The sequence below is a fragment of the Pezoporus occidentalis genome, unplaced genomic scaffold (genome assembly GCF_034315485.1).
Source record: "Pezoporus occidentalis ecotype Australia unplaced genomic scaffold, CSIRO_AGI_Poc_V1 ctg93, whole genome shotgun sequence".
Lineage (NCBI taxonomy): Eukaryota > Metazoa > Chordata > Aves > Psittaciformes > Psittacidae > Pezoporus > Pezoporus occidentalis.
The window spans coordinates 4,533,066-4,546,689 of record NW_026916294.1 but is presented as its reverse complement, the minus strand read 5'-3'; the positions used below and the strand labels follow the sequence as shown (position 1 = coordinate 4,546,689).

The 13,624-nt window shown below is 41.1% G+C and overlaps 1 protein-coding gene and 1 long non-coding RNA gene across 3 annotated transcripts in view; both read right to left on the bottom strand.

Moving 5' to 3' along the window:
• The window catches only part of XDH (xanthine dehydrogenase), a 53,139-nt gene extending 51,475 nt beyond the window's left edge, over window positions 1-1,664 (bottom strand). For both annotated transcript variants that reach the window (XM_062605813.1, XM_062605814.1), the window contains exon 1: window positions 1,428-1,664. In XM_062605813.1, the coding sequence (XP_062461797.1) occupies window positions 1,428-1,481 (54 nt within the window). In that variant the 5' untranslated portion in view covers window positions 1,482-1,664. The remainder of the gene's footprint in view (window positions 1-1,427) is intronic.
• A 2,322-nt stretch (window positions 1,665-3,986) lies between these two features.
• On the bottom strand, window positions 3,987-10,046 carry LOC134157163 (uncharacterized). The gene is made up of 3 exons (XR_009962212.1): window positions 9,960-10,046; window positions 8,521-8,635; window positions 3,987-4,128 (listed from the first exon to the last, which is right to left on the bottom strand). It is a non-coding gene; the product is annotated as an uncharacterized LOC134157163 (long non-coding RNA).
• Window positions 10,047-13,624: the final 3,578 nt, after the last annotated feature.

The window sequence follows — 13,624 nt, the reverse complement described above, 5'->3', positions numbered from 1 at the left end:
GAGGCTCCATTACCTAGTCAGGATTAACCTGGAGCTTCAAGTTTTCACCTCCCTCTAGAAACAATGAACAGCTGATATGTCAATTAACATTGACATAGGAGCCATTCCTGATCTGTGTGAGCAAAGCTTAGCTGTCACCCTTCTTTATAGAACCTCAGAAACAGGACTGGGTTCTAGGTCAGTTTTACATTCAAAAGCCCTTCTACTGACTTGCAATCCATTCTAGGTAAGCTTCATTCTTCACCTAACTATCGATACTTTGATAAAACAAAACTTTAGTATCAAATGCTCTAGTACCTTGGAAGGTTCAAATTCCAATCCAGTTCTGGGATCCAAATTCATAACTAAAAACTCTCATTGTACCAACAATCTCACCCACATTTACACTTGATTAAACTAGCAAGAAAGATCAACAAAAGCAAAAATGAGACCAAACCTGTGCCAGTCTATAGGGCAGGGCACAGAGCTTTTTAACCAGCTAAGAATAATGTGTTTGTTTAATCTCAAAGGATTAAATAAAATACATACATATTCTCTAGCCCAAACCTGGTGCTGCACGTGATTTACCCCTAAGCAGTGCACAAACTCTCAGCTCCACAGCAGACAGTGGATATGCAACCCTCTCCCCTCCCCAAGTCTCCCAGCTGAAAGCTACTTTGGCACAAGTTTCCCTCCCCAACTATCTAGGCAAGGGGAAGGCAGCAGGGCAAGGTTAGCATTGAGCTGAGCTCACAAACAGAGCTAACTTGGTACTCGTAATTCAAAACCAGGCAGCCTTGACTTGTTCCAAGCTTTGGAATAGTCAAGGCTGCAATGCTAGTCAGGGAAATCCAAACAGAGAGGGGGCTTTGGGGCAAACAAAGGTGTCTAGCATATGCAAGGACCACACACCCTCCTGCAAGACACAGTCACTTCTTGGGTAATTCTCAGCAGTTGATCTAGGAAACAGTATCAGTTAATGGGCTTTGATTTTTAGAGCTTTCTAGCTTTCTAAATGGAAATGGAACGAACATTTTGCTGAAACCCCTTCTAAAAATCAAGTCATAATTACACACTGGACATGCAAATTATATATGGATATTTACATACGAGTTATGCTTTCCAGATCTGTTGTAATTACTGAAACGATTTCTAGTAGAAATGCCTGCATGAAGTTAGTGCACCTTTAGTTAGCTGCCTCAGAACTGCAGGAAATTATTGCCAACAAATCTAAAATGTAAAAGGAACATTATACACTTGAGCTACTCTGAGTGGTTCACAAGGTAAAGTCAAAGAAGAGAAAAAACCACTTAGTAAAGCAATAAGCAGTCTTCACAATTTAATAGGTAAATGCCATGGCAATTGTGCTGGTATCAGAAACCTTGACAGGAGGAAAAAGATTACCAGAAAAATAAGTAATCAAGACACAAAGCTGGAATCTTCCTTACCTTTTTCCCATTCACAAAGAAAACAAGTTCATCCCTTGTGTCGCTTGGAGCCATCCTGCGCACCTTCCACAATTCACTCAAACAGGGCCACAGATCACCCTCCCAAGAGCAGCCCTACACCCCACAGCGAAGCGAGCACCAGCGATACAAGTAATGTGAGTCTGCCTCAAGAATGTTTGACTTTATTTCTACATCAGTGCCCTGTGAAACCCCACATTATGTAAGAGCCAACGAAGAGGCGTGCCAGCTGCCTTTGGTTGGTGCCTCTGCAGCAGTAATGACAGAAAAGGAGCTGGAACCAGCAGAGTGACCCGCCCCCTTTTATATAGCAATAGATCACAATTCAACTGCATTCCCTTTAGATTATACTGCCAGGCTTGGGGCACTCGGAGTGTGCCACTGCAACAGCTGCCAGGAATACACAGGATTTTGCAATACAGCACACACTTGGGGTGGGGGGGGATCTCAGCTATCCCCCCACCAAATATTAACAAGGAAAAGCTCTGTGCATAGCCATCCCCCTGGCAGTCACCACACACAGGTCTCTAATGAGAGCTCCTGCTTATTTATCAACTCCTCCATACACGCACATCAGCTAGTAGACTGACTGCAAGGCTATTTCACTATCTTTCCTTACAGTTTTAAAGCTACAGTATCCTCCACCTGCAAGGACACAGTTTAAACAGATAAGCATTTGTCCAGATAAAAGCAATTCTAGACAACTGACACTCTAATCCAGCACCTTAAAAGAGGTGCTGGTTGAAGACCATAATGTTTTCACTGGGATCTTACAGCATTTAGGCTTACATCTTTTTGGCTTAATCCTCATATCCTGGACTGTATATCCTTATGTGAGTGTCACCAGCAAAACACAGAGGAATCCAATTCTATGAAGAAGTTGTCTTCCACTTCCTGATGGGGTCTCATCTGGTTTCTCCATTGCACAACTGTACATTTTGCATTAAGTCTTCCTGGTTTTGCTTCCAAAGCTGTTGCAGAATTGTCCACGGCCCCCTGGATGTGACATGCATTGATTTCACAAACAAGCTATCAAACCCCTTAGTTCCAGTTCAAAATCCCTCCATAAAACAGCATGATTCCAAAGTCTCATGGAAGTTTCCTAGCACTGTACTTAGTCCTGTCTGCTCCACCCTGATTTTTGTGACTTTGCTTTCCTTCTTCAGCCTACCGGGCTTATTCGCTTCAATAAGGGTTTCTTTTGTTTTCTTAAAGTCCCTAGGAAAGCGCTTCATCAAAGTCTCGTCCCAGGAGCCTCTCTGAACAACTCACAAAACAACAAAATCTAATTAAAACACCACTTTCAGAAACAGCCTTTCCTTCAGTATTTTGGAAACATGGCATACCACACATACATTGTTTTTACCTGCTTTTATCTTCTCACTCGTGTATTCTATTGCCCAGTCTATCCCCTGAAAAAAAGCTGTTTTATAAGAAGTGCCAAACACTGTCACAGCACTTCTTTACAGGCATTCAGCTTGCTCAAAGTCTAGTTCACAGCAAACTTGGGCTTAACACCAGCTGCAGCGAAGTTGCGCATAACTGAACCAGTGCTGACACCTATTGTCTGGCACCTCCCACTTTGTGTTACAGAGGTATTAGGAAAATGATGCTTTTCTCCAAGAAATCTTCAGCTCTTTTGCTTTGTATCTGTGCAAATTTATATAAGCACTACCCTCACGTAGCAAGCATCAATCTTAAAATTAGTGTACACAAGCTTAGTACTCGTAAATAGTTTTGTAATGCTTTAAATAACAATTATTACTCATAACCACAGGTAACATGTTACAGCAATCTTAAAGCAACTAACCATTACAGCATTAACACCAAAATCAAACATGCTTAGTTTCCTAATCTGTGTTTTCCATAATGCATGATGTTTTGCTTCGGTTTAAAGAACACAGGTAATCATGTCATCTCTTTTTTAAGGAATCCCATGCACAAATTTTTGCCTAGCCTTGGTGATAACCTTATAGCTAAACTATCCCTCTCTGCAAAGGCAGTAAATGCAGCTTACGATATTCCACCATAATGTGTATTTTTGACTCAGCAACTTAGTATTTATATATACACATAAGAAAAAAAAAACTAATCTATATATAGTGACCTCTAGATATAGATTACACAGTAATATAAAACTTCAGACCTCATCTCAACACTGTCACTGATCACACTATGCCAAATTAATTCTCTCACTGTCCTGATAGGATAGTCTATTACAATACCCATTTCATAGGCAGAGAACTAGAGACACCTAGAATAGGATTTTTCCAAACCCTCTAAATAACACTGGAGCAGAAGAGTTTGTGAAGTGAAGTCTGGAAATCCCACCCCAAGCCAAACTGAATTACCAGAAATGACAGAGAAAAATGGGGATGGAGAAGGGGAACCCACCCAAAAATCCCAAACCCTCAGTAAACTTGCATTACAGAAGAACATCTCCATTCACATAGAACTCACTTGAGTGAGCTAAAATGAAAACCTTTTGTCAAACAAACACAAACTGATTCTGAGACAAGTTATTCTGACTTACCAGTCAGTTCACGTCTAGCAGGCTTCCCATTTTAGAAATACCCATTTGCCCATTCATAACTCAGAGATGGGTGTTTTAGAAGTCCCAAATTCCCTGCAGTCACACTCACTCACTAAAGAGCTCAGAAAGCAGCTGATATTAGTCAAGAACCTAGGGGGAAAAAAAAAAGGCAACTGGCTTTTCTCATTCTGACTGGTTAATCCTACAGACCTGGCTGTTGCAATCGTAACGATAATCTGTTCTGCAGATGACCCTATGTGGAGCTCAATAAATACAGTGAAATTTAAGGAAACACTATTCCTGCCAAAGGAGTTTACTGCCAGAATTAGGTAATAAATGTATGAGAGCACAACAACAAACCAATGCCGGAGGTAATGAAGGAAAAGGTTTAAACCAAAGGTGAGAAGGTTTGTTGGTTTGTTCTCATGCTCCTCTTGCGGGAAATGGGAGGGAAGAAACACAGGCAACTGTGAAGAGGGTTCTGGGGAGGGATTTATGAGGAGCAGTTTGGTAAAGCAGAGAGTAAAGAAAACAAAGTCCCAAGTCAGTCCTTTAATGCTCATGTATGAAGCTTCCAACGTTTTTGCATTAATCCTGTGTGCCTGCTACCCCTCTCTAATAGCTGGACTACTGCTACAACCTTATAAGTACCCGCTGTTGCCAAAACATGTGCATCTTTCCCCTGGTTGCTTTGGCTCTGGAGATTCAACTTCAGCTGGCACAAATATCCTTCCTGGGAGCATGCACTGGCATTCTTTTCAGGGATCTCCAGAGATCTCCCCCTGCTGAAATCAGGGTCAGCTGTGAGGACATACCAGGTTAGTTAGGGCTTTACATACCCTACCTTAAAGATTCTTTCCAGAGCATAAGCTATTGATGGTTGTGTTGCTTTATCGTGAGTTCCCCATACAGGTTCAAATTTTGATTTTATTTATTTATTTATTCATTATTTTATGTATTGGTTACAGATTGTGAATGTGAAGGCAGAGAGTGTTGCCTGAGGATGTCTCTTCTTCCTTGGCATTACCTATGGGCCACTGTTTAAGACAAACTCTTGAAGTAAGTGGACTTGTTATCTGACTGGATAGGGATGCTCATACTTCATACTTCATTTGTAAGTCTCCCAAAAGGTCTTTCTGGTTACAGGTACAGGTTTGAAAAAGATCATGGTCACAAACAGAATATAAATTGGATCTCCTCACTGAGGTTTGTGAGTGGATACTGGGTCATTATTCATGAATCACTAGTCATTCAGTGTTCAGCTTATAATTGTATGAACATTTTCTAATTGTATAGATTCATTTCATGAATTATGATCTCTTCACCTGCATTTGAAGATGGGTGGAGTTTAATTATAGTTCTTTTCTTAGTCCTACCACTGGCTTCCTCTGACAGCTAGAAGAAATGAACTGAGTTAATTCAGCCTTCAGTTGAGAAGTATGAGTTGTCACTAGTCTTCAAGAACAATCGGCAAAGCAAGACTTGGTTCAATTCATCCACATGTTTTCTTTCATTACCTAATTCCAGTGGACCAGACAAAGGATGCTTCAAATATGACCTGAAAAGCAACTTGTTTTCAAGCAGGCTTTTCCACAGATGTTCCTGCTCTTCATCAGCATTGTCTTCAGCAACAGCTAACTTGACACTTACAAGTTGTCTTTTACTTGCCTTCAGGGTATCATGAGAGATCAAACACCTGTCCAATAATCTAACTCAATAAAAATCAGTAAGGTATTTTAATCCTTCTTCTTAGTTTTTCTTTCTCTTCTTTGCTGACGTTCTAGGAGTATCTTATGCATTTAGTCACTGTAACTCTGCCCCAGGACGCACCAGAAGGAAGCGGAGTCCCCTTATAGACTGACTGCTGCCTTTGTCATGGGTGGAAGCACAGTCCCCAGTGGTTCTTTCAAGGAGGAAAGGAGGGGGGAGCAGCTGCAACAGCTATGCAGAGCTCTTCATGCTTCTGAACAGCTGCTAAAGCACCTCCTCTCTGCCTTCAAATAATACCCTGATATTCCAAGATCCCAGAGCAGACAAGTAGGAGCTTCTGGGCCAGTCTAAATAAGTAAAGGCTAGCTCCCATACCATACCCTACATGGCTAATTTTCCACTGCTGCTCTTCCCAGGGGACAGTCTCTACACAGAGGTCTGCCTCCCCTGTTTTCTTCTGCCCCTGTGAAGGTGTGGATGAATTTTGCTCAGGAGATCATTAAATCTAGTTTTCTCTCATCTATACACCAGATGCAATCTGGCATATGGCTCCTTGTCAAAACTCTGATACCAACTATAATGATAATTTCTATTTAACATCCTGTCCTAAACCTGTCTGGGCATCTGCACAAGTGCTCTGGCTGCCCTGTGTATCTCACTGCTAATCCCTTTCTCATTTTAGAATGCAGTATTTCAGTGGACAGCTCATTCAAAAGACAATAAATCCTCCACAGCTGCTTCTGCTAACAAAAGGAGGCTTTCTGAATCAACCTGGCACTTAACTGCTCTGTCTAGGAAGGATCTGTATGCCAAAAGCTAGCAAGCATTCTCCAGCTACTTCTGTTCATCTAAGAACAAGACTGCCCCTCTTTACAGACCCTACTAAACAGAATCCTGTCCATATTAATATCTTGTACTATAATTTCCTTCTAGCTCCCAATTAGCTCCTACCATTAAGATGTCCAAGTTGTCAAAAGTACACTTAACCTAGACTGGACAAGTAAGGAAAGTCAGTCCCCTGGAGAACTTTAGCAGAGCTTTGTTACCAGTACAATACAGGAGAGCAGATGCCATAATCACCACTGAAACAGGCTAGTTGCCTCAAATTACAGCCATCATGGTCAGCTTGTATCCCCAGACTGTGAGCTCTCTTCAAAACAAATGCATTCTAAATACTGACAGTAATAGTAACAGACAATAAACATCAGACAGGAAAGAAAAAGCCCCACAGGAAAATCATGGATAGGGCTGGCTCAAGAGCAATTGCAATAAACTCAGCATGAATCATTTAAGGTGAAAATTAGGAAAGCCATAAACATTATAGCAGCAATGTTGAAGAACACCCTTCCAAGAGCACCCATGCATGGAAGATTAACCGCTTTCAAAATAAACCTTGAACAGCCTACAAACTGGATAATGTTACACATGTACTACAGAAGTTGAAACTTAAATTACTTCAAGTCCTGTGTCTCCCCTTCAATCCTACTTCATCTCCAAAACACAGATTTTCTTAAGCCATGTTCCTGATATCCTACAGTCTCAACCCAAAGTAAAAAAGACTCTTACAGCCTAAGTTATTCTATTAAGATTGCCTGTCGATGCTGAAGAGCCTGTATCCTTCCATTCAAACATTCCAGAAAGACTAGTAGGAGTCATCCTACCACATCCCCCTGATGCCAATAGGATCAACCCCCTGAAGGCATGCCCATATCTCTAACTCCTCTTGCTTATTTCCTGCCTAAACGTGTTTGCATAAAGGCATTTGAATTGAGACCCTGGTGAAGCCATCTTACTGGCTAGAATTCCTTTTGCTGCTCTTCAGGTGCCCTCCTACTGACCTGAGGTCCCTCTCTAGGCTCTGGGCATCTCTTTCTGGCACTGGCATCAAGCTGGTAGGAGCGGAATGGATCGATGTTCCCCTGGCAACTTTAAACCCTCGTGTACATCTTAAACATGTCTCTGAATCCCTGACTACTCAGGGAGACATATATCAATGATATCCTGATTACCTGGATTATTTTCAAACATCAGGACCTCACACTCAGACTCGCTGCTTTCAGTGATATACTTTATGCCAAGTATAGACATTTAAAGGCACTGAACAGGAATTTTACACCATCATTCCTGAAGGTTTCCAGTTCATGAAGAACAAGTTACCTTTACTTTTCAAGAATTTACTTGGAGGGAATACATTCATCTCCCATCTGGTTTGCATTACACTTCCTATATTTGCATTATGAACTTACAGACGCCAAGCATTGCTGATCATTTATCATGACTGCCCTTCATACTGCCTCATAACAAGTACATGTCTTCATGTCCCTTTTGAATTGGAGTGGCTTCCTTTTATAATAAAACTGGTTACTCCCACTGTTACTTTGTATCCTGTATTGTTTTCTATCTGAATACAAAAGACAGAGCTGGTAGTTTTCATGGGTTGACAGGAGATTACTTTGCAGGATTCAAGCAGGCAAAATGAGGTCAAGATGTTTACTAATAACTGAATTACAAGGCTGTTGCAATAAAATATCCAGTATGACTAATGCAGACACCTAACAAGTACAGATATACCTGTACTGTAGGCGAATGCGCTGATGTATCTTGATGCAGACATGATTAACAGGCTTTTTAAATTAAGATGGGCTTTAACCAAACAGCTTAGAAAAATACTGTAGAAAAAAGATGAAAGCATACGATACAGTATGAAGATGTGTGCATATAGGATTCTCAGAGCTGCTTCTCCCAAGACAAAGTGAATGTGCCCTAAACGGTTCACAAGGTTGGGATTGCAGAAATTGCTAACAGACTGCTAGCTGTTTACTGCCTTCTTACCTCTGTAACTAGCAATAGGGGAGTGTCAAATCACACCTCTGTCTGGCTTCTGCTGAGTAAATCCAGTTTCTTTGCAATGTTTTTTTCAGTGATCCTTCCAGGAGATAAATCAGATCTAGACAAAGCACCTCAAGTTAAGCGGGCAGAGTAGCCAACATCACTCACTTTAATAAAGACAACACAAAAAGCCTTTTGCCTTGAACAAAATATAAGCTATTCTATATAAATGAAAACACAGGGGAGTTGAATGCAGGATTTCAAATGCATCTCCCTCCAAGACTTACCATGGTTCCAGTCCTATAATATTACTAGGTTTATTACCACAATAGAATACTTCCAATAGGAGGGAAAGATTGCAAGCTTTGTGGCACAGAAACTGAAATCTAAACCAAAAGCTTCTGAAGAAAAAGGAAATAGGCTAAAAAAGCCCAGAGGAAAGACCTAGTTCTTTTCCTATCATATTTTATAACGACTGCGGCAGATAATAGATTTTAAAAAGGACTAGTGTGGAGCTTTATAACATGCAACCTGCTGCATATTCCATGTCTTGCAAACTATTAAGCACAAAAATACCAACAGTAACCCGCACCGAGAGCTGAAATAACAAGAAGAACTAACAGGATTCTAATATCATCAGCTCCAAGCCATTGATATCAAATACTCAGATCCTAAGGAACTTCAATGGCCATTCAAATTAACCTCTTTTCCCATCATCACATCATCCCATGTTACAGCTGTGCACGGCAGAAGCAACTTTTTAATCAGATCTTTATTTTAGTGAATTGTTCTGTTGCACTGATCAGCTAACACTGGCATGTGATTGTAAATTTTACTTTTTACATTTAGCCCCCTAATTTAGAAGTTTATTACTGTCTGTCACTTTCACTGCACCAGTGAAGATCAAGAACAAGGCCCCAGCCTGTTCGTCTCTTTGTCAGTTCAGAGCACAGAGTCAGTCTCTGCTCCACCACTTCCACTTCAGACAAAGCACTACAGACTAAGGAATGAACCACATTCTAGCAGAACACCCATAAGATTAAAGAGTGGCAGTCAGTTATTACTTTATAAACAGCTAGAAGTGATGGTACAAGGTTTTCACTAGTCTCTGCTCTGGAAACTATATTTTATTTTTCAAAGGCAGGGTCCATGTCTTATTTTGCCTCTTCCTTTAAGAGATGCAGATCTTCACCAAGCTAGACTTCAAACCCCTACATCAATCTATCTATTGGAGTCATGCATTAAGTAGTCTCTACTTTTACTGTAAGTAGAACCAATATTTGGACAAGAGACATTCAGTTATTTTATATCTACCTTTTGTATTAAAGCATACAAACCCATCCTTTGAAAAGGAACATTCTTAGAAAAACAGCCTTTTTATACATCACACTTCTCATTTCTACGTGGATTAAAGAAAAGTTAGTTTGAGTTTCTCATCTTACAGGAGAAATTCTTGCAGTACAGAAAAGTTAGCTGACCTGACCAAACAACAGGACAAACAATGATGCCACACCAAGGGTGAAATTTTCACTACTACTCAACGCTGAGCTCCTTTCTCACCACACTCACTGGGAGAGAAGCTAAATAAACATCAAATGCTTTCTGAATAATTCCACCTAGTGAGAAACCTCCCACTGTTCTCACTGAAGCTAGAATCTGAACCCAAAACCTATACCCTGTTGACTGAAACATAACATGAGCATCTCATCTCTTTGTTTACAGATCCCAGAACTGATGCCCCACAAAAGGATGCAAAGTCAGCATAAGATCAATTAAAAGCAAATGTAAACACACTAGTCTGTTTTCTCACACTGACCTGAAAGGCATGAAAGCAACATAAGCTCAAAGAAGAACACAAGTACTACCAATTTTCTTGGAAGGGTTTGGTTCTATTTTCTGGAACAATAAATAACTGTAGAGCAGCTTATTCCACAAGGCATAATGCAGTGAATTTCCAAGAGTAGGAGAGTTTAGAGAGTTCAAGGATTATTCCATTATCACAACTCCTAGATGTCCATTATATCTTACTCGGATAAAGACTTGTAGTGAGTACAGCAACTCAACTCAAGCAATGTTACAGTCTCCTAAGGTATTAACTGAATCGCTTAATTTCTAGTTATTCACGCCTCTTCCTTGTATCTCAAGGAAATAGCACAGGAAATGATCTTTATATTAAAGGTACTAATAAGAATACATATGGATAACACCGAGTACCCACCAGCTTTGGGGCACCACTGACATCTTTGATTCTATGAGATCTCTCCCACGCTCTCAGTTTCACAGGTCTCCTAACCTGACCAGTGGTCATGTCAGCATTACTTGTAAGAAAAAACATAACTGTCCCTGATCCCTTACCTACACTGACGTCAGAGGAAGTTTGGATGCAGAAAGATGACCCAATGTTTGGGGTAAAGGAAAGAACAAATTTAAGCGCTTTCATGGTCAGGGTCTGCTGATTTGTGAAAGCCTGACTCAGCAGCGGCTCCGCAGAAAGCAGGTCCCTATTGGGTGAGGAGAGGGAGCGGATCCCAGAGCTGGTCAGCTGGAGAGGTCAGCAGCAGGACTGCAGGGAAGGTCAAGGGCCTGGCAGACAGTACGTGGGCCCTGTGCCCAGCGAAGGGAGACAGGGATGGAGGCGGGGCACCAGCAGGGTGATTCTCTTGCCTGCCCAGCAGTGGGATATGGCTTACCATCTATCGACGGCAGCTCCTCCACGCTAACACTCCGTGGAAACCAGCTGAAATGCAGCAAACTCTCTCATAAGCAGACATTAAAGGAAAAAGGCCCTGTAAATACGATTAGGTATCCCACTGCATATACAAATGATGATGGTGAGCAAGTATAAACACTACACTAAGCCTTAGTGGGTCCCGCTGCCCTTATCTTAGCATGTGGCTTGCCATCTAGTGGCTGCTCTTCACAGCTTGAGGTGGTCCAGCAGCATCTTATTTCTAGAAGGGCCATGAGACAGACGAGTAGGTAACGTGACCATTAAGAGATCAGAAAGACAATAGCTAGGGAAAAGGAAGAACAGAGACATTTTTAAAGCGATTAAAATTACGAGCACAGGAAAATTTACTTATGGGACAACCAAGATGCATTTGTTCCTCTGGAAAAAGAGGTCTCCAAGTTCTTTAATCAACTAGTTCAAGTCTTCTGGCCCTACCCAGACTGACAAGGCACAGAAGGATGGCTTCCTGTCAGATTCAACTTTGCATGTATTGCATGGGACACTTCAACAGCTGCCCTGACAAGCTATAAATAATTAACTTAATCCACGTTGTGCAAGCTACAAGGCAAAAGATTACAAAATCCATTTATGCAATTCAGATGTGTTACACTGGGACACCCAAAATACACCTCAGCAAGCTCATTGTCCTCTTCTAGTTTTTAGACATCAGATGGAAATCATTGGGAAAAACAGGCATAGCATAAGCTAAATTTCACTTTAATATGAAAAGGCTGGAAAAAAAGCAAAGCATTACTAATGATGAACTTTAACAAAAAAGACAACACAAAAAAAAATAGCTATTTATTGTATTTATTCCACTGTAAAAGCTGAAAGAGATCTGAAATCTGGTAATCAAGATACACCTGTATAAATAATCCATGCAACACTTTTTTCCTTCCCACTTTATGTTGTGGCGAGGTGATGAGAGTTTTCCTGCAGGCTTTTTTTTATTGTTAAAAAGTCCTCTCCCAAATCATTCCAGCAAATTGTTCCTGATGTATCAATAACACAAACTTCTGCAAGTGTTCTCCACAATGCAAAACGTTTCCAAACAATTGTGACTGACTAATTACAATCATGTATACTATTCAATCATTTAAATATCATCATAAAATTGACAGTATTCATTTCCTGGCCTGCAGAAGGTAAACTCATCTCACTATTGCTTCAGGAGACTTTATAAAGACTCTTCACTGCTCCCAGTGACAAAAAAAAAGCCAAATTCAGATTCTTGTTCGAGCCTTTCCATATAAAGAACACCAAGATCCCTGCACGCTCCAGAATTATTACACTGCTGATCTGTTTATCTCACCTCACATGCTGTGTTTGAGTTACAAGAGTAATAATAAGAAGTAATAAGCATCTTCGACAGTCAGAATGAAGAGCTGCTTGCCAAGTTATGGCAGTGCACTGGAACTGCCTTTCTTCAAAGGAAAGGAGAAATCGCTCCAATGACACCATCTTTAACAGGACAAAACCCATACTTGGAACAGCAAAGGCAGGCAACATGGTCAGAAAACATGACAACGAGAAGGTACCAAGTAAATTATAATATAAAGACAGGTCTAGGGTGCACTGAGATGTCAGAAGACATTTATTTGATGTCATATTCTGTATTTGAAGCCTTCCCAGGTAGTACATGGCATTCAGCCCAGGCTGAGCAGGTCCACAAGAAGGAAATGGATCTCACAGGGCTCTTGGAGCCAGAGACCTTCGCACTCCACCAGGCGGAGGGTACCCGTGCTCAAGAGGGGACTGTTTGTACAAATACATCCACAGACTAAGTCCAGCAGGGGTCACAGTGTTAACAGGTCAAACATCTCCTCTGTGGTTATCACTAGGTGTTTTGAGTTTCCCATCCAGCTCCACAGGACTTCTGGGTGCCCAGAAAAAGAAAAGACTGGAACAGATGGATCTTAATTAATGTTATTCCTCCTTTCCATCTGTTTTCAGTCTTACTCCTATACAATCAGTGTCTAAGACACTTACCCCTTTCAGCTGACAGTTTTTAGAATCCACTTTATCTTTGATTCATCCAGGACTGTGACTTCAAAAGTTCCCTCAAAGGTTCCAAACAGAACAGTTATAAATACACTTTAGCAGTGATACCCCTTGAGAACTATCTTGAATGGAGCCCACTATGACATCTGTCCCTCAATCTTGTCGATCTCCACTATCACGAATTCCTGAAAGTCAGGTTGATTCAGGACACATGCCACGTGATTCAGTCTCTCCAGACTATGTCTGCTACTCACTGGCCTGCAGAACCACACTCCACAGCAGATGACTGCTGCCTCCCATTCTGACCATGCTGTCAGAAGAAGGTTGATTACCTTTCTTATCGAGGCTGTTTGTCTGGAAAGGTGATGACGTATT